Here is a 20,068-nt window from a genome sequence, read left to right on the forward strand (position 1 = left end):
TCTCATTAGAAAGCGTTGACTACAGTGACACTATTTACATCCATACTGAAACCTCGAGATGCATTTTACTATAATGACAGAGTTCTGTCATTAGATCACTTTTAACATCTGTTGATGATTTGTTTGTTGTTCCTATGTTCCTGTTTTGAGTAGCTTATTTTAGACGTAGTTGCTATTTATTGCTGTTTTTATTGCGGGGGTTTTATCACTACCAGTGTTGTCTGCAGTGTATTTGTTTTATTAGACGTTTTATCATTATATTGTTATTGCTGATGCTGTGATTACCATGTATATTATATTATCCCATTTAAGTGCAAACTGGGGGCAGCTGTAGAGAAGCTTGGTGCTCATTCAGTTTCTTTGAATAAAATAAAATGGTTAATAATAAAACATGGATGTAGCTACACATTCAAAGATAAAAGCTCCAGTTCAAAATCTCCCCCCCAATCAACCTTTATCAACTGTTTTGGGTCTGGCTGGGGCCACACCAAAGAAAAATGTTCTACATGAAAAACCTGAACACTGATGGACCACAGAAAGAAAAAAACACTGCAGGAAATGTGTGGTTTTGTCAATTATTTTCATGCATCCCTCCTTTTCTCATTCTTTCTGTGCTACAGAACAGAAAAGTGGAAAAGAAACATAATGAGTTGCAGGCAGAGAGAGGTTGAGCGGGGTAGCAGCAGTGATACTAGTGGTGGTGGTGGTGGTGTTGATAGTTTTGGTAATGGGCACACCCGACTGCAGACACCAAACTCATGAAAACACCCTGATAATTAAGGACATTTCCACTTGAGCTCAACCCTACACTTACCATTTCCTTCTTACTCTCTGTGGAAAACCAGCAGAGGCTGGATTATTAAATCTGCATTGGAAAAAAATCTGAACAAAAAAAAAAAAAAAAGAGAGTTTTGTTTGTGATTTTAAGTCGCCTGACAGTCAAGTGAAGAGAGTGGAAGAGTAATGTTGCAACAGCACAGCCTGCTGGTCAGAGAGGAGAGTTTGTGTACTGCTCGGCTCCCCTCCTCCACTTTTTTGCAGGACTGCTGACATTGAGCTTTTTGTTTTACGCTGGTGTGTTATCTAGTACTCACACACACACACAAAAAAAGCTATTAGCTATTAGATAAACACACAATGCGTACTCAGAAATAAAAAATTAAAACGTTTGATGAAATACCATTGACCTTCAAGTAGCTTTGTTTATGGACACACTGTGTTTCACTGTTAAAGTCTCAGTTTTATCTTTAGGTAAAAAGCTTCCGCTCTGCTCTTCTTCTTTTTTACTTTATATAAATAAAACCTTCAAACAGTTCTGCAAACAAATGTGATTGTCAGGTCGCCACAATCAGGAACACTGTAGTTGTGTTTTCTGGTTATATTTTTTTACACACATTCAGGGCTATTATATATATGTTTAGGCTCACTACCTTTGAATAAGCATGTTGTTAGACCAAACAAGCAGAAAAGCGGACTATAATTTCCACTGACGTTCAAGCACTTAAAAACACATTTAATTTGATCGTTTAAAGTTTGTAGTACATTATGGCATACTAGAATTACTTAATTATTAGTGTCAGATCATAGACGCTTTTACTCATCTCTAGACAACAAAAGCGGGTACTGAAAATTAAAAAAAAGTATTTGGTTCTGTTATGTTGGTATATTTTGTATCTAAATTACACTGAGAAGAATGGTTTTAAGATCTATAGTTATAGTCCACACTTTGACTAAACTCACAAATAAAAAGTGCCAGATAATCACTGTTGTCTACATTTTATTCATCTTAACCAAATTCCAGAAAAGAGAAAGGCCTGCAGCACTTTGATCCACTGACTTCGTCTCTAACTTTACTAAAGATTTCTTTGAAAGGCATTAAGATTAAAAGTATGAAAACGGAAAAGACTTTTTTTCACTGAAAAAAAAAGAGAAGCCATTTAGACTTTCAGTATTATTAAGAAGGTTATTAGTCCCATTTAATACTACCATGGCCCCGGGGGGGAGTGTCTTTCATTATGAACTGACATGGCTCCTATCAACAGTAGTCAAAATATACACTTGGAGAGTAAAAAGAGGTCTGTGGATAGTGTTTGAGTGAGTTGAGGGAGTGGAAGTGACAGACACATGGCCAAGGCTTACCTGTTCCCCCTTCCACGATTTACAGCTTTTCACTCCCCTGCTATAAAACATCTGTTTTCAGAAGCATTCAGTCTTAGCTGATAACCTGTGAACTGCATCTTCGTGTCAGACCACAGCGCAAAAGCGAAGTCTTATCATCTTAATTGTCTGTATTGCTTATCTTTATTTTTCTCTCCGTCTTCTTCCTGCCCAAATTGTCACATGTAAGACTCCACAACCACAGAGACACTGCGGCTGGGTTTCTCTGAGAAGCAGCGAGAATTTCCAGTGTACTCCCTGTGCTGAAGCTGCATATGTGTGGGGTTGTGAAGGGTGTTGCCTATAAAACTCATGGGAAGCCTATAGTGATGGCACTGTGATAGATGCAGCTGACTCGAGCACCCCGCTGTTTCTCACAGTGGTCAGAATGATATGAAAAAGTCCTGAGGTTGAGACTCAAAATGAAACTTTCTTTTCGAGAAACCACACTTGAATAAACTCTGCTACCAAGTATTGCCGCGGCTTCTCGAGAAAGTTATGCTTTTACTTTGTGGTCAAGCGACTTTGAAGCGATGACATTTATCAAAACATACTGAATATGATCAGGGAACATGCAGTGTTCACAGAATTAGATTTAGAAAGTCGGTGCATTGTAAGACCTATCATAGTTTTTAGACGAAAATAAGTTTGACGCCAATTTCTCTAGATCACCTTGGAGATGCCTTTACACTGTAATTGAATTGTAATTGGTTTGTCACATGCTAAACTTACTAAAACTTACTAAAACTACATTTAAACAAAGCATTCAAAAGCATTTGAAATCTCAACGTTTAATGAAGAATTTCATTCCATGTTGAACTTACCATCAGTTTGTGGCTGCATTTGTGAGTGGAACAAAAATATCCTCAAGCTATACTTATTTCTGGAGTTCCTAATCATTTAATTTTGGATAATTATGTTGGTACTTTAATTTGTGCCTTTAACCCCTATTTGTTGTAATGGCTCAATTAGAACAAACATTATTAAATAAAACAAATCCAAAGAGAGCACAAATTAAGGCAGCACAACACAACATTAAATTCTCATTAATGTTGCCCTGTGGGTCTGTAACTGTTAAAAGCACTAAGGTTGACTGAAAACAAACACTTGTTTTCAGTTGTTCTAAGTGTGTCTCATCAGTAAACAAAAGAATAAGCAGCAAAACGGCTTAATGAGTCATGAAAACAGCAATTTCCTGTGTCATTTTTCAAATTTCCATGATTCTTTTTTACTTTAATTTATGGCATCTAGCAGCAATGAACAGAGACTGATGCCAGATAAGAAAGCTGCAATAGGTCAATGACATTTTTAACACAAATGTAGCATCATATTTCATTGAATGCAATATTAAAACATATTAAGTCACTGAGCAAGACAAAAAAAAAAAATAAAATTATGACGCCATTTCTATTTTGGCCTGTCTATATTTGGCTGACTGCAGTTGCTTCAGTGTTCCTCACACGCACTTTGGATTGGACTGTGATCCACAGCTTCAGAATACTCACCACACCAGCATGCAGTGATCGGCTCACTTCAATTTACCACTGTGTGCCGTACAGGCAAATTCCATTAATGCTTATATAGAGCCAAAATGGTGGTCATGATTTCCAGCCACTGAACACAGACCAGGCCATAATTTGGACGAAGCAGTGAGAGATTGTGACGATTCGACTTTTTATTTGGTCTTGAAGGTTTATTTATGCAGATCTTGTTTGCTCATTCTCCGAATTTTCCAACTTGTGGTGAGAGGCAATAAAGTGGTCATCACTGATGGTGCCTCACCATAAAACCCTCCAAGAACCAACACCGCTGAGGGCGAGTTCACTCACTCACTCACCCCTCGTAACTGCAGCATGAGAGCCTGTATTAATGTAGAACTACCAGGGACAAGCCTAACAAAAACCTACTCCTTAATTATGGACTTCATGAAAATGCCTTTTATTGCGCTCAGTGTGACGTAAATGCAGTAAACAATGGCTCTGGTAGATTCTCATTTGGCACAGATAGGAGAATGTACTCTGTCTGTGGAAGAACAGTAAAACGTCAAACACATGTACCATCTTTTATCTGTAGCATACAGTTTAATTTTATTTACATATTATGTAAGATTACATACAGGATCTCTCATTTGAATGATGTGTCTGACTCAAATACTTAAGCTTGGGTTCCAACGTTCATTGTATTCACAAAGGATAAACTGCCACTCCTGCACGATTCAACAAATGAACCTGTGCCTGCACTGTTGGGCACTTTTTAGGCTTCCACGTATAACTTTCATAGCAAAAACGAAACACGGCAAATTATAGCGTCCAATGACTTTCAGTTCAAGTTTGAAGACGACCTGTTGTTCTTTTTGATGTTGCCTCATAACGAACAATAACCCACATCTGAGAGCAACGCAACGCAGAACAAACAGACAACTCAGAGGGGGGGGGAGCTTTGAGCGTCACAGCTGCCACCACACCAAATAATTAAATGGCACTGGTTACCAAATGAAGACAAGTTATGACAGGTTTTGACTAGATCAAACACGGACAATCCCATACTGCCTGTGAGAACAAGCCAATTCCAACTGTGTCTGAACTTTACTGCTGGCTTAAGAGCACCATTTACTCTGTTTGTATTTTGGCCAAGTCAGGGCAATTAAACAATTTCTAAAAAGCACAAGTGCGTAGAGGTAGAGCAGGGGTCAGCAAACACATAAAAAGCCCAGGGTCTGTAATGAGATTAACTTCAGAATCCCTCCACACAGAGAATATGAATCAGTGTTTGTGGCTGTTTTACTGCCCTGAGACTCTTTTTGGTCTTTTTTTTTATGTTCTAGACTTTGGCAGTCGTTCAAGAAATTTGAACACAATTTGTTCTTTTCTCTTCTCGCTTTGTTTCTCTATCTTTTCATAAGGCAGCTTTTCTTGCTGCAGGGCAGGAGGCCACAGTTCTCACCCCATCCATTTGTCCGTGTGCATACAGTATGTGTGCGCCTCTCCGTGTCTTGTGCATGTGCCCACAGAGGGGCCATTGCCTCGTCTCGTTTGTCATTCTAATACTTGGCAGTAAAGCCAAAAACAGTAAGAGGATTTATTGGATATATGCACATTAAATTCACTGTTGAATATTGTGCAAACGCTGTAAAATAACTTTGTGTCAAATGTTTATTTTTGCAATACAACATTGAGGAAAAAAGGGCTTGCAGCCGGGACAGGACCTTATATCAAAAACAACAATGTCAAGAGATGTGATTTAAAGTTAAAAAATATAACTGATGACTGAAAATAACTTAAACTTGTTTCCCTCCTGACTGATCATGCATATGCTTTAAACGCCCCTGACTGTCATTAATAGAGTACAGTGTACAAGACGGGCATACGGAGGCCACACGGACAAAAAGTCAATTTGTTCAGAGCTCTTCACAAAAGGCGCCAGTTGCTCAGCAGAGCGGGGCCCCTACTTGAAGACAACGGACCATGATGCATGTGTCTCTGCCTGCCATCCCTCCTGTAGGGCAGCAGTGGGCTTCCATTGTTTCATGCTGGCTAGCTTGTAAGAGGGTAACTAATTAAAGAGCTGCCTGTAGGTGGCCTATGCAGGCATTTAAAAGGTCTGAGAGGAGACATGAAGGAGGAGCAGGAGGCCAGAGAGCATGGCCACACCCAGCACGAGAAAGAGACGACTGCCTCGGGTCACAACATGACAGACGCTACTGCTCTGGTGCTACTTGACAGAGTGAAAAAAAAAAAAGACACGAGGGATGGGTTTCTGGGGCTGAGAGATGAGGCGCACAGCAGAGAGAAAGAGATAAGACACAATCATCACAATCAGCTAAACAAGGCCTTCCTTTGTTTGGGACCTAAAAAGTGTACTTGGAAACAGTTACTCATCATCCAAGAGGTTAAAAGTCAACCAGCTTTAGAGAGGATTTAGGATCAACAGCTCAGCTGGGGGTTTGTTATGATTCCAATCAACAGTTAAGTGGTAAAACGTACACACTCAAAGTGCACGCACACACACACACAACATCACGTTACAACAAGGTTCTCACACATTCTTATACATGTACACAATCAGGAGAAATCAATGTTTGTCCAAACTGTAACAAACTCAAGCCTCATTTACGCAGGGCCACATCAACAAACAAACAACCAAGTAAAAATGGAAGAGTTATAATAGTGGTTGTGGAACAAGTGTATGTTTTTCTGGTTTTCTGATTATTATTATTTTTTATTTGAGATATTTCATAATATTCAACAAACCACAATAAGCTCAGCTACACATAAACAAACAAAGGAATAATAAAGATTTGTCTTCGTGGAGATGTGTGTGTGTGTGTGTGTGTGTGTGTGTGTTATGGTTTAAGAGGAGCAGAAGGCATGATTGCATGTGGACACTGCCCTTCACCACTTCCTCTTCAGAAGCCCGGAGACGTCATTGCCAGCTGTATTGATGCCTGTCTCACATGTGAACACACACAACCCACCCACACACACACACACACACACACTGTGACTTTGGGGGTAGTGTGCTTGAGCAAAACCAAACAAACAGCAGAATGTGATAGTGATACCAGAAATGTGGAAGAAAAAAATAAATAGAAAAGCTGTTTGAACAGGCAACAATCTCAAGTGAGGAAGGAGTCCACTCAGTTGCGAAAAGCAATGTAGACGGCTTCAATTCCTGAATATGAAATAACATAAAACTGATACAGTGAGCGTGATTGCAGGTTGCCTCAGGCCGTGTGGGTGGATCTGTTAGCCATCTGCAAAAATCCAGATAAGGATGCCAAATGACAGTGCTGTCCAGAGTGGCGTGACACTGGGAGCAAAACAAACCAGCTGTTATGGGAGTGCCCAGCATGGCCCAAATCTGTGCGGGGCAGTTACAGCTGAGTTATGGGCATGGCAGCACAGCACTGGATACAATTAGACACTGTCCTTTGCTGCAGATGGGAAACTCGCTCTCACACATGAAGACATTAAACACTCAGTGGTCTCACATTCACACGCAGTCAGTCAGATACACCCGCATACATGAAAGAGGATGATTATAAAAAAAGCATGTATAAACATGAACACATGACATGACATATGATGAATTTTGCTTTTTTTTTAATGAACTGCCAGGAAACCGTGACATACTACGATGATTTAGTTGACAGGCTTTAATAATGATAATGAAACTAGTTTTGAGAGATTATAATTATACTGTTATAAGCAAACAAGCCACTAAAACGACAGGTTGTGGTTCATGTATCATATTCAGTATCCCAGCTTGTTGCCTCCACACTATAAAAGAGGAGCGCCACCTTCTGTTGGGAGAACAAATGCTACAATCCTAAGACACAAAATGTCTCTTTGCATAAATAGAATCAGAACTTTACCCTTTGGTGTCTTTTTGTTAATAATAAACTGCTATTAGAGATTTAAACTCACTCTTACAGTTTTGCAACAATTTCTAAAAACATCAGGTTTTTTGCCAAACAAAAGACTAAACCAAATGATATTAATAATAAAGAATTTTCAATTTGTTAGAAAAAAAATTGCTTTCTTATTTATACCACTTTTCTATCCTATGTATTTTTTTAAATTATCACAATTTTCTTATTTTTGTCGTTTTTTTGTTTAAGTGTTTTATATGTCATTATCACTACTCTTCATGTCGTGTTAGTACACAATTGCCCCTGTGTGCATATTTGTACTGTATGTGTGCACTAATTTATAATAATTAAAAAATACTAAATAATTATGCATTATATAATAACAATATATGCATGGACAACCAAAGTTTATTTCATATATTTCCTGAATTCTTCTCACAGTATATTCATGCTGTCCATATTGTGGATGGGCTTTAATTTCACACTGTCTGTAAAACTAGAATAGACACTTTAAGGACCAGAGATTGGTTCAGGGTTCAGGTTTCACAGTAAAAGATAGATTTAAACTTCTTTATATGCAGAAAAAAAGAACAAACCTGAGGTAAAACATTCAGTTACATGTTTACCTAATGATTAACATTATATCCGTACATCTTTTGTTATATTGCTATAGAAGACATGTATATTATTGAAATTATTGATATTTTTATATTGCCCTACCCTTGACTAATAGGTTCCTATTGAGACAAAAGAACAGAAACACCCAAAATTAAATCTGAGACTCTACAATCCCACTTTTCAGGGGTGGTGCACATATTACATTTTAAATGATTAATATAAGAGGTTTGGGTGGTGGCTGCTATACTGTGTCAGAACTGACATTTTCCATTGCGTTGTTTGAAACATCAGATAATATTAGGAATGGTGTAATGAAGATGTTGAGAAGAAAATAAAGAGAAGGAGAATAATAGTGATAGAGCCAGTGCAGTACCTTGTGGAATTAAAGTGGTGTGTGGAGAAAGAATCCTGGACCCATGCCACAAATGGGCAGGTCAAAAGACTGCAAGAGAGAGAGAGAGAGAGAAGTATTCTGCTGCTCACAACTTGGGTTTTAATGTTTTGTGCAGTTTGGTCGTAGTGATGTTTTTATTGTAAGTTTATAGACCGGATGGTTGATCATTCATCGCACTTAAGATAAGACTAAACTAAATAAAAACAAGAAATTAGCTGTGTGATAAAAAAAAAAAACATTGTGTTTGCTTTTTGCTTTCAAGAGGTCACAGAGAGCAGAAAGTACGGCAGAGGCCAGAGATGCAGTTGAGTGACAAGGGTGATTGCATATTTATAGGGCCAGCAGAGGGAAAGCAATCAAGGAAGAATGCAGTGTATGTGTATAAACATCGACAACACACACACACACACACTCGTAGATACAGTGATGAAAGAACTTTGTTCTATATTCTAACCCTCCCTAAAACAAAACAGTTTTTTAAACTAAAGCGCGTCTTTGGGCAAAAAAAATAAAAATGTATAGCTATTACATCAAAACAACAGAATTAATAAAAAATACGAAGAAATAAAACTGCATGTCAACACATCACAGCACACACACCGAAACCTTAAGTGTACATGTGCTGGCACTCAAGGCATTAGAGGATGTTGCAGCACACTACTGTATGACAGATGTACACTGTGGATTAAGCACATCCCTTATTAATGACAGTAAATAACCACATCTACAAAGCATCCGCTACATGGCGACCTTGTGTACAGTACCACTGATGTGGTGTCTGTGCAAAGTCTCGTCACCTTGCTTGTGTACAGCAGATGATGGAGTGAACGTGTAAATGTGGAAGTTCATCCCAGCGAGAAAAGGAATAAACATCCATATTTAGGGTGAACTCTTGTTGGATGAATCATTTCAATGCATTCACACGAGAAGCAAAGCAAATCTGAGTATGAAAGCAAGAGGCAGGAAACATCATCAGAAACTTGCAATTCACACAGAAACCAGCAGCTGTGAATTCTCAACCTTGAGGGCATGTAGCAACAAGCTTTCAATACCTTTACATGTCCTACAACCTACTGAGAGGGATTTCTTTGTCATTTCCCTCATGACTAAAGGGATAATCCCTTTTATAACACTCTGCACCTGATAAGGCCTTGGCCCTTGAGAGTCTCTTTAACCCTCAGGAGAGTTCAACAAAACAACTTAATTTAGAGACCGGCTAGAGAGGCTCTGTGGTGTTACAAAAGGCCTTTGGGTAATGCTGATGAGAAGGCTGGTCAGTACAATAGGGACTGGAAGATGGGATCCCAGAGAAGAGCATAGGGAAGACTTTATGGGACTTACTGATCGTTCTTGGTCACCACAGGCAGGGGAATGTCCTCACTCATGTAGTAGAGCTCATCAGTTAAGCTGTCGGCGCGTGCGATGTCCATGGAAGTGCTGCTGTCAAGATTCCTCCTTACTGAAAAGCAGACAGATAGATCTATAATATTACATGGTGACGTTTAAATCTGCTTAACGCATACAAAAACACTGATGTACTGTGTATAGTAAATGCACAAAGTCTGAATTCTCCGTTATCAAACTATTCTACATCAAAATTTCTTAGTTTTTTTAAATTTGAATAACTAAATACTGTATTTATAGCATTTAAAAGCAAAATAAGTCGGACAAGTCCGATATATTTAAGCATGAACGACACAAAAGCAGACACAAAGATATGAAACAAAGATACCTGGAGAGCCAGGGCAGCTCAGAGTAAAAGACGACCAAGAGTGATGAGGAGGACCTGATGCCATGCAGAAAAACATTGCAGGGAGATAAATCAAAGAAAGGACAAAGACAAAAGAAGAAAGGAAAAATGTTACACTGAATTAACACGAAGGTTTTTAACAATGTAAATACTCCATAAACTAACACTATAAACTTTCATTCAACAATTATCAGGAAACAACGTGCAGAACCCTAAACTGCAGTGCTCCACTTCAGGAGTGCAGTTGACTGGCTGCTGGCACAGCTAGCAAAAAAAACCCAGCAAAGAACAACATGTGAAGCAGGGTCTTGACCTGCAGTCAGACTGTCAGCACAGTCTGACATGTCTCTCCTCCAAACCACCAATCCTCCATTGTGATAAAGAATGGAGAAGCAAATCTGCGTTCACGAGCAGAATGACCATTCCAGTTCAAGTAAAAGCCATTCAGACTCTCTTGTTTTCCATCATCGAGTTTGTTTAACATTGTCCGGGCCAGGAGAATACACAGCAACAGCGAGAGAAGCGGGGAACGAGAGGGGGTGAAAAAGTGAGACACTGAAGGCGGGGTGACCAGGGTCACCTTTAGCCCCAACCTCGGCTCAGTGAAGGAGATGTGAACTGGCTTATCGGCTACACAAACAGGATAAGGGTTTATGATCATGCATGTAGATTATCTGGCCCATCAGTGCAAACATGTTTTGTTGTGAGAATATCAATCTGGAAACAGAAAAGACAGAAAGAAAAAAAAAAACGCAAAGAAAAGAAAAAAGGTTGTGAGGGAGACAGAGAGAGAGAGAGAGATGGAAACAGAGGCCGCTTCCCTGAGAGATTGTCACAGACAAGGAGGTAGATGGGGCCAGACAGATAAGTGGAGCAATAAACCAAATCAAACAATGACCAGTTTATTTCTGACCACTGGTGCTCCACAATCAACTCCACAACCCCGTCTCTGCGTGTGTCCCCGCCTCTCTTGGTGTCCCTATCTAGGTCCCCATGGTCCTCTAGGCCCCAGCCAAGGCCAACCATTTTCCTCACCCGTGGTGTTGGCAGTGCACCCAGTAAAGAAAACAAGGCCAGGTCAACCCCGGACCAATGTCTCAGTCTTTCTGCTTGGCTCTGGTTTGGTCCAGTCGAGGGACAAAGGCTGAGCCAGCCGGCGAGTCTAATTAAAATACTGTCTGGGCCACATTAAAAAGACAGGCTAGCTAATGATTAACACAGAGAAGTTTTTAATGGGAGTAAAAAGAAGTAGTCAACCAGTGGAAGGGGCTGCTGGTTAGACTGTGTAGTGGTCACACATGGAACATACAGCTACATAAAAATAGTCTTCTTTGTTGTCTTGTCTCTTTTATTTTTGCTATAGTTTATGCCCTAACATACAAGATTAAGGAAATGAAACTTATGCACCTAAGTTATGATAGAGTTAGGAGGACTAACCTGTCTGTCTCAACATCCTGGTGATTCCTACAAAGAATGGCAAAAAATGTGTTAAGGTGGGACTACAACGCTGCTGTTGTATATGATTAAAGCAATGGCACTTTCATCGTATGACACTTTCACCCTTTGATTTGGCCAAAAAAAAAGGGGTAAAAGTCTCCAGCGTCATAAGGGATTTGGTGTATTTATCCATAAATGAATACGAACGCATTCATTCATTTTCACGCATATGCTGTTATTAACTCTCTTGTCCCCAAACACATTGATCATGCAGTCACATGATGTTTCATCACTACGATCACACTACAGTGGCAGCAGGTTGCAGACTTGTTTCATCTGCTTTTGCAACACACTGGATCAAATGCAGAATGTTTTCCCACACACACAAACTTGCCACACAACACATGTTCTCCTTCATTATCTCAGATCCACCTAATTAAGCAGGAAACGAAACATTTCCTCTCATAAACAGTTGATCCGTTAGTGACGGTTTACCTTTATGTCAAGTTTATGTCACTCCAGCTGCTTTTATGGCTGCACCCTTTGACAGGAAGAGCTCATTAGGTGCATTTATTTACCCGGAGTCTGGCTCAATTCAGTTGGTGAGGTTTTAATGTACAAATTAACAGAAGCTTGTGGAAACTTAAAAGATAAAGCACACTGTATATTTCTACTGTTTAGTGTGTGAGTCCTGCAACGAGGGAATCACTATACAGTAGGACACTGACTTTGGCACGACTTAGCTAATACTGTGGTATAACAGGACATTCCCACTCGTAACATTGACAAGTTAAAACATATTTGATCCCATTGTGAGTGTTTGTGGCCAGCAAAGGGGACAAGTGAAGCAGTAAAGAGCTTGTAAGCACGACCTCTAATCAACACCGGGACTTTAATGGCTTCCATACGGCCCACTGACAACACCTGGCAGCCATTTTGGCTCTAGCATCGGGCTTCTGTGTACTGTGTGAAAATAAGACACCAGTACAATACAACTTTAATGGTCAACAGTGTTTGAAAACCCCATACGAAAGGGGTTGTCTATTTTATAACGCAGTCAAAGGAGAGCTAATGAAGAGACAACTTGTTTTTTCTTGTCAGATCTAGCTGACAAAATAAGACTATTGTGGGGTAAGAAAAAATCTATTACTAGAATTACTTAGATTTACTTGAAAAACATGTCAAATGCCAACACAAAAGTACAAGCTGACAAGTTATATTTCTAAAGCAGGTGTCATTAACAAATGTCATTTCCATATTTTGTTTTGACTTCTTAAATATATTGGTTACAAAAAACATCAAACTTTTCTTGAAATAATGGATTTGTTTAGCCTTTAAAACAGACTGGCATCATTTCACGGCCCCTCAACTCTTATTTTCATTAAATAAATGAAAAGAAAAAAAGTAAATTGTTTCTTCTATTCTATTCTTTCTATTGTAACTTCACTAAATGTCCTTCACATGATATGGACTTTATTGATAGCTGGTCTTAATCTGAATAACAGCCACAAAACAATATTCAACACGGTTGTCAAACACTGCCACAGAACTGAGGTGCTGAGTTCTAAATAAAAAAAGCTGCCGTGAATGTCAGTAACCTTGAATATCGACTTGAAACTCACTGTACATTACAGTAAAGATGTCAGCTTGACTCTTTTCAACGTGTTACCTTCAACAGTCCCCCTCGGCTCTTCCGAGAAAAACGAGACGTCTTTCTTCTCCACGGAATCATCAATGTGATCGTAGGTGATCTGGGGGATTGATATAGCCCTCTCCGAGGCCACGCCCACTGAGCCGTTACCTCTGGACTTCAACCTCCGCTTAGTGCCCCTTTTCTGAAAGACAGAGGAAACATGAACATCTGCATCATAGAGTTTTTTTTTTACTGATGATTAAGTTTAATTACAATTAATTGTGTGAAAGTAATTTAAAAGTCTAAATTATGCTCAAATATGTCTGCAAATCTATTGCTATAAATTGCTGAAGTTAATAAAAAGGACTACATTTATTCCTCACGCACTGCATAGCAATATTCAAGTGTTCCAGAACACTGTGTCCATGAAAGGATGTATGAAAATGGGAGTGTTTGTATTTTTTGAAAATGTTTACATAAGTGACTTAATTCACATCCCAGTTAGTCTGTCTAACAGTCCATTATACAGTATGTCCACTAGTGACTTAGGTCCAGAAGCTCCAGGAACTCATGTCCCAGCTACTACACATAAAGCTAGCTGTTGAACTAATGGAAATACAAGAGCAGTAAAGATGAAACTCTCTACTCCTTGCCTGTACAAAAAAATGTGTGCAAAATCCCTGACAAAGTTTGAAGCTGCGTGAAGACCAAAGCCTACAAAATCCATGCTCAGCATATTGACTTTTCTGCCATAGCAACAAGCCACTGCCACCAGAGAAGCTTTCATTTCATTTTATTCATCTGTGAAATCTCCAACAGATCGCCTGGAGTTTGGTCTCATAAATTAAACGTCCCCAGCTGAAATTTCAGCTCGTAGTAACATTTTTGAGGTATGATCCTGGAGACATTTGTGTAACCTAACACAGCCATATTCACTTTGCTTGCTAATACAGGCCATCAGTGTAAAAATCTTCACTGAAACCAATGGCTTTTTTCTTCTTCTTCTTTTTTTTTTTTAATCATTTTTGTGCAACTCCAGAGTTGGCTTTCTAGTGCCGTCTTAATGTAAACCGTTTGCACATATTTTAAGTTCAGCATTGTAACACGTGGGCTGGACATACAGTACATTTGAGCAATTTGATAGCCTGTTGCAACACAGCACATTATATATGACCTATGCATACTTTTCAAGTGTTCAACTGTCCAAAAAACATGACTCATCCTAAATAAATCAGTTTATCCAGTCATCAACCAGATTCTGTCCTTACATGCTGCTGCCATGAAGAGTTTATTTTTAAATTAACACATAGTTGTGTTACATGTCAGCAGGTTTCTGGACCTAAACCCTAACCCTGTCCAATTCTTAGACCAACTGACGCACACCAGTGTCATAGACATGGCCTTTATAGAGACTCAATTATCTGGACTCAGTGGATCAGACTTGACAAACGTCCAGCACTTTAGTCCAAATACCCGAAGTTTGAAAGGCTCATTAGGGGAGAGGGAGGGAGGAAGGGAGGGAGGGAAGGAGCTGGTGGTGGAAGCAGAAAAGACTCATTTGGGAGAAAAGATGGAGAACTATGTAAGCAGGAAGAAACCTTAACACAAACTATGTTTAAGAGAAACAAGTATAAAAGCACAAAAAGAGAGAGTTTATACAGTATGTAAAGTGGAAAGGGGGAAAAAAACACAATGTGAATGGAATGAGCTTAATAGGAATGAGGCAGAGAGCGAGAGAATAAGAGAGAGGAGACAGAAAGAGCACAGAGGATAAGCCCATTAATGAGAATAAAAACAGGAGAGAGTCCTGAAAGACAGAGAAAGAGGAGAGGGCGAGAGAGAGAGAGAGAGAGAGAGAGAGAGAGAGCAAAGTCAGAGGAGAACGTCACATGCTGAAAATGAAAAGAGCGGAAGCAGCCTTCATTCTCCTTTATACATGTGGGTTCAATGCAACACAAAGATTTTTTTGTTGTTGTTCTACTAGACAAAGATTTACTCCCAAGAGAAAGGCTGTGGTGACATCATCTAAACTGAGTGAGTCTTTGTACGGTGGAGACAAAGGCCTCAAGTCATCCTGGTGGAGTCAAGGGAGAGTGCTCTGCATGTATGTGTGTGTATCTGCATGTGTGTGCGTGCGTGTGTGTGTGTGTGTGTGTGTGTGTGTGTGTGTGTGTAACTTGTCCATACTATTCTGCACAGCCCACATTGACATATGGGACAGTTGAATCCAAAACAAAAGGAACCTGCATTGGTTTGTGAAGTTCCACAGCTCAAGATCAATAGAATATATTTTTTTTTCTATTGAAAAGAACTTATTGTATAAGTACATTGTCTTCTAAGAAAATGTATTAATCACAAGTGAAACAAATCTACCAAAAATGGTCCACATATATTAGCATCTGACTATTATTATTACTGTTACAAATATGAAATGTAATAATTACCGATAAGTGTAGTTTCCTGATATTAGGACTGGAGGTGTCAATGATGACAGCCTCTGGAGTTAGGACGTACATTTTCCATGTGGCAGCACAGCTGCCTGGTTTCTCTGCTGCATAGCATCGCCACAGTGTCTGGTGAGGGATACAACATGAAACTATTGTTAATCACTGCATTCATCCATGCAAAATGTAAGCATGTGTCATTTTCCTCAAGTTTAGACTTCCCCAGTGATACAGTAGTATTAGCCACAAACCTTTTTACACATGTGTAAAAAGCTTTTTGTAGTTGTGTCTGTTGTTTATATTATTTGGAGCTTAATCTGGCAATAAAACTGAATTTATAGAGAGTTCTATTTATGCCATCACACAAAATGTTGCAAAAAGTCAGGGTGGATATTTGTCAATGTCATGAGGACCTTTACTTGTGTTTGTATCACAGATGTCTAAACTCATCATAATGGCAAATTCAAAAAAGCTTCTTCTATCTTGTGTGAGAAACCTACCCCACAGTGATGCTTTAGAGTCAAAATGCCTCGTTGATGTTTAAATGTACCTGAATGAGAGAGGCTGCAGCAGGGATCTGTCTGTTGAAATGCTTCTGTCTCTGCTTCTGCTGGACCTTAAGAGCAAACCCTGAGCCCAAGATACCCTAATGGAGGACAGGTAGGATGTAACGTATCAGATTATGTTTCATTCAAATACATGCAAAACAAGATCTCTACATATTAAAAGCCTGTCTGAATTGAATCAGATTCAAATAATATTTACAGCTGGTAGAGCGAAGAAGGAGATGGCAAAGACGCTGAAGCAGGAGGCGATGGCCTTGCCTATCCACGTTTGAGGAATTTTGTCTCCGTAGCCTATGGTGGTGACGGTCACCTAGAGACGGAGAGGGAATTAGGTTTGTGTTGTTACACACACAAAGAACAAAATGTGCAGATTATAAAGGTACACAATTGCGTGGAAATCCTCTTCATGTATTTCTCAGAAAAAGACAAAGTCTCTCAGCAGAGTCAGCATCATATTCCTGGGCGGGACAAAGAGGGTGATGTTTTAATTCAGTGGCTACATGTGTGTTTTATTGAAGTGGAGTTCATGTCAGGATATGCAGTGATAACCGTATGTTACCCCATATGAACCTAAAATATACATGTTAATAATAACATGATAGTTAGTGAGATGAAACCACATAGTTTGCTTACATTTTAGTTTCTTTATTTTGTTTGAAATAACTAAATTCAGACTTAAGGTCTGAAAATCTAAACGTTGAGTCGGCTGTTGCAGAGCTGGTAGAGCTTTACCACAGTAGTGTGTGACAGAAGTGTAAACAAGAAAGGAAAAAGTTCATCAGCCTCTTGCTTTTCTCCCTGACTGTCAGCAGAGGCCCGGGAGCATTTCAGGCTCTCTCTCTCTCTCTCTCTCTCTCTCTCTCTCTCTCCCTCTCTCTCCCTCTCTCTCCTCAAAGGGAATAAGATTCCCAGCCACTAATCCTCGGCAAGTGTAGGAATTTGTTGGGAGGTGAAAGGGTGGGGAAACAAATACCTCTTACATTTGCATGTACACCTACTGTGAAAGCCAAGCCAATCTAGATACATTCAGAACACACTTGGCTTACATTGGATGTCTATGGGGTATCACCTCATGAGGCACCGTTGTGCTTTAACAAAGCGGCTGATGTAAGGTGAGATACTTAAAATGGCTTTTGGAGTAAAGCTGCAGCGAGTGTGTGTGTGTGTGTGTATGTTGGAGTGGGTGGAGCCGTGTTGGATGTAATCCACAAATCCGATGACTAAACACTGTCCTCTGGACCGTCAGAGTGGAATGGTCTCCTCGAAAAAACACTCGTCTCATTCAGACTGGAGAGTGTGTGGCAAAAACCTCTTCATCTCCACACAAAGGTCACAGACCTGGTCGTTGAGTGTGTGCCCATCTCTATTCATACAAAAATGTTGTGTATGTGCGATTACACCCAATTCAATGAAATTGGAACGTTTGGCACTGACAGCTTTAATTTTTTTTTTTGGAGAGATCGTTAATACCAAACAGCAATTAACTGTCATCAGCAATTTGACAAAGTAAATTAATATGAGGGAGGGAAGCGAGAAGTGAAGTGGAAATGAATCATGAAACACTGCACTGTTCTCCAACATGCTCTGCACTTCCATATCTGTAAATCATGGCAAATCATGCCAGGAGAAGAAATACACACTGGGAGAGGTAATAAGCGCACACACATACACAAACACTCACAAACCTGTTGTAATACTCTCATGTTTACAGCCTCAGAAAAACAAAAGGGGAGCAAATCCCCAACCTCCATTCTTTTCTTTCCATTGTGAATAGAGAAACACAAGTAACCGCTTTTCTTCTACTTGCCATAGAGCAGTGAGGAGCCCTGTGACCCCCTTAACCTTCATTACATAACGGTGGTAATCCCACAATTAAAGTTTTAATTAAGGGACCTGACACTTTATATTGGTGCTTTAAAAGTTCTTTGAGCCCAAAGACCTCAGAGGTGAATGGTTTATTACCGTCTCTTTGTGGCACACTGATCCTCTGCACAAGGCTGCCATAGGTTTCTCATTACTCTGTGCTTTTAATTCAAATGTTTAATTAACTGCTCAGGAAACTTGAGCTTCTGCACAGAGGGGAACGGGCAAAACTAGCTCCTCTCATGGAAAAAAACATCAACACACCTGCATGTGTTACACGAAAATGTGCATAGTCAACGAACGAACAACGAGAAGAATTTATATAACACACACATACAAACACACACAAGGAGGTTTATAATTGGTCTCACTAGAGTGGCCACCCATCTCTATTTTTTCAGTTAACGCTCCACGTTGGAGGCCATTGTACGTAAAAGATTCTAACAGCTCTTCAAAAAGAACCCATTTTTATTTTGAAGTGGCCTTTGAAATACGTTCACTATGTTGGAGAATTGAAGTAGCATTCAAGGAGCCAAGTACAGTATGGTAGGTATGCGTTGCAAACACACCGTTACAAACGTGTGGGAATAATTAGGTGCAAAGCTATCAGCCTAAGACCTGTTTTCGTCTCCATACAGCCGTTTTCTTTCTTATTAGATTAGCAGCCTTACCACGCCCCACCACAGGGCATCGGCATAGCTGGAGAAGCCCGTCTTGCCCTCCTCATCCACGGCATCCTTTTCCGCCAAGTAGACAAAGTAGGAGGAAAAGATCAGGCCCAGGAATCCAATGTAAAGAGTGGTGATCAGCTCCTGAGAAACAACCACAGACAACCAAAAAGCAATATTAGAAAAAGTGTTGTAAGCAAGAATATACAACGTATGAAAAAAACAGACATTGTGTGAACACTGACAACAAACGTCTCCAAACGACAAGATTCTGCTCCAAATTGCTAATCATTGTTTTTTCCCTGCATATGTGAAACAAATCTGAGCAGCAATTTTGATTTTAGGGGCATGCAATATCCTCGAAAATGTATTGTGACTATGTTTTTTGTTGGTGTCAAAAGGTTGGATAGAGGATAGTGAGTTACTACTATTACTTAAACTTAAATTTAAACAATTGGTTACAATTTCCGTGAACTTTAAGTGACATATTGAATGCATCTTTCTCAGATACCATGATTCCTGGGTGTCAGGTTTGTTTATCCCTCAATAATTGTGCTGTGTGGGTTGGTTGAATAAGGAAACTATAGTTTATTATACTGTAACCATGAGAGTGTTTTTGCACACCCTGGACTTGTTATCTTTCAGGGCCGGGTCATACTTCCTGCATCCATATGTGCAAAAAGGGCCGCAAAGGACCGTGTGACATAAATTTCGCCATCCGCCCTACGCAGACGCAGACGCCGACTGCGCATGCTCCCTCCATTTTCCAGTCAAGTTGGTGACACACTCTTGCTTTAGCCCAAAAAAGACAACAAAGAAGACGGTAACCATGGAGACTTGCTTACATGGACATACAAATGAGGGTGAACTACTGGTGGGAAACTGCCACAACTGGAATGTAATATGAGATTGAGTACGTACACTGTAAGTAGAACACTAGACTGACACGGACCCTTGGTTAAGTATGAACAGAACCACAGACTTGTACGCACATGCAGAAATACGAAGCAGCTCTCTGCAGACACGGAACGCTCTAAGTATGAACCGGCCCTCATTGTAATAGTGCTCTTAAACGCCTTTTGGCATCATGTTGTGTTGAGACCAGATAGGTCACCCTACACCTTCTGCACAGCAGGAAGGAGAAACAGGGTGTGGTGTTAACTGTGG

General features: G+C 39.8%; 1 protein-coding gene across 1 annotated transcript in view; it reads right to left on the minus strand.

Annotated features, from left to right (window-relative positions):
- kcnq1.2 (potassium voltage-gated channel, KQT-like subfamily, member 1.2) overlaps nt 1–20,068 on the minus strand; it is a 160,346-nt gene that overhangs the window by 121,851 nt on the left and 18,427 nt on the right. Inside the window, exons 7-13 of the mRNA XM_058646519.1 lie at nt 18,905–19,045; nt 16,570–16,680; nt 16,355–16,450; nt 15,805–15,933; nt 13,397–13,562; nt 10,273–10,326; nt 9,882–9,999 (exon numbers count right to left, since the gene is read on the minus strand). Of these exons, the coding sequence (XP_058502502.1) occupies nt 9,882–9,999; nt 10,273–10,326; nt 13,397–13,562; nt 15,805–15,933; nt 16,355–16,450; nt 16,570–16,680; nt 18,905–19,045 (815 nt within the window). The remainder of the gene's footprint in view (nt 1–9,881; nt 10,000–10,272; nt 10,327–13,396; nt 13,563–15,804; nt 15,934–16,354; nt 16,451–16,569; nt 16,681–18,904; nt 19,046–20,068) is intronic.

The sequence above is a fragment of the Solea solea genome, chromosome 12 (genome assembly GCF_958295425.1).
Source record: "Solea solea chromosome 12, fSolSol10.1, whole genome shotgun sequence".
Lineage (NCBI taxonomy): Eukaryota > Metazoa > Chordata > Actinopteri > Pleuronectiformes > Soleidae > Solea > Solea solea.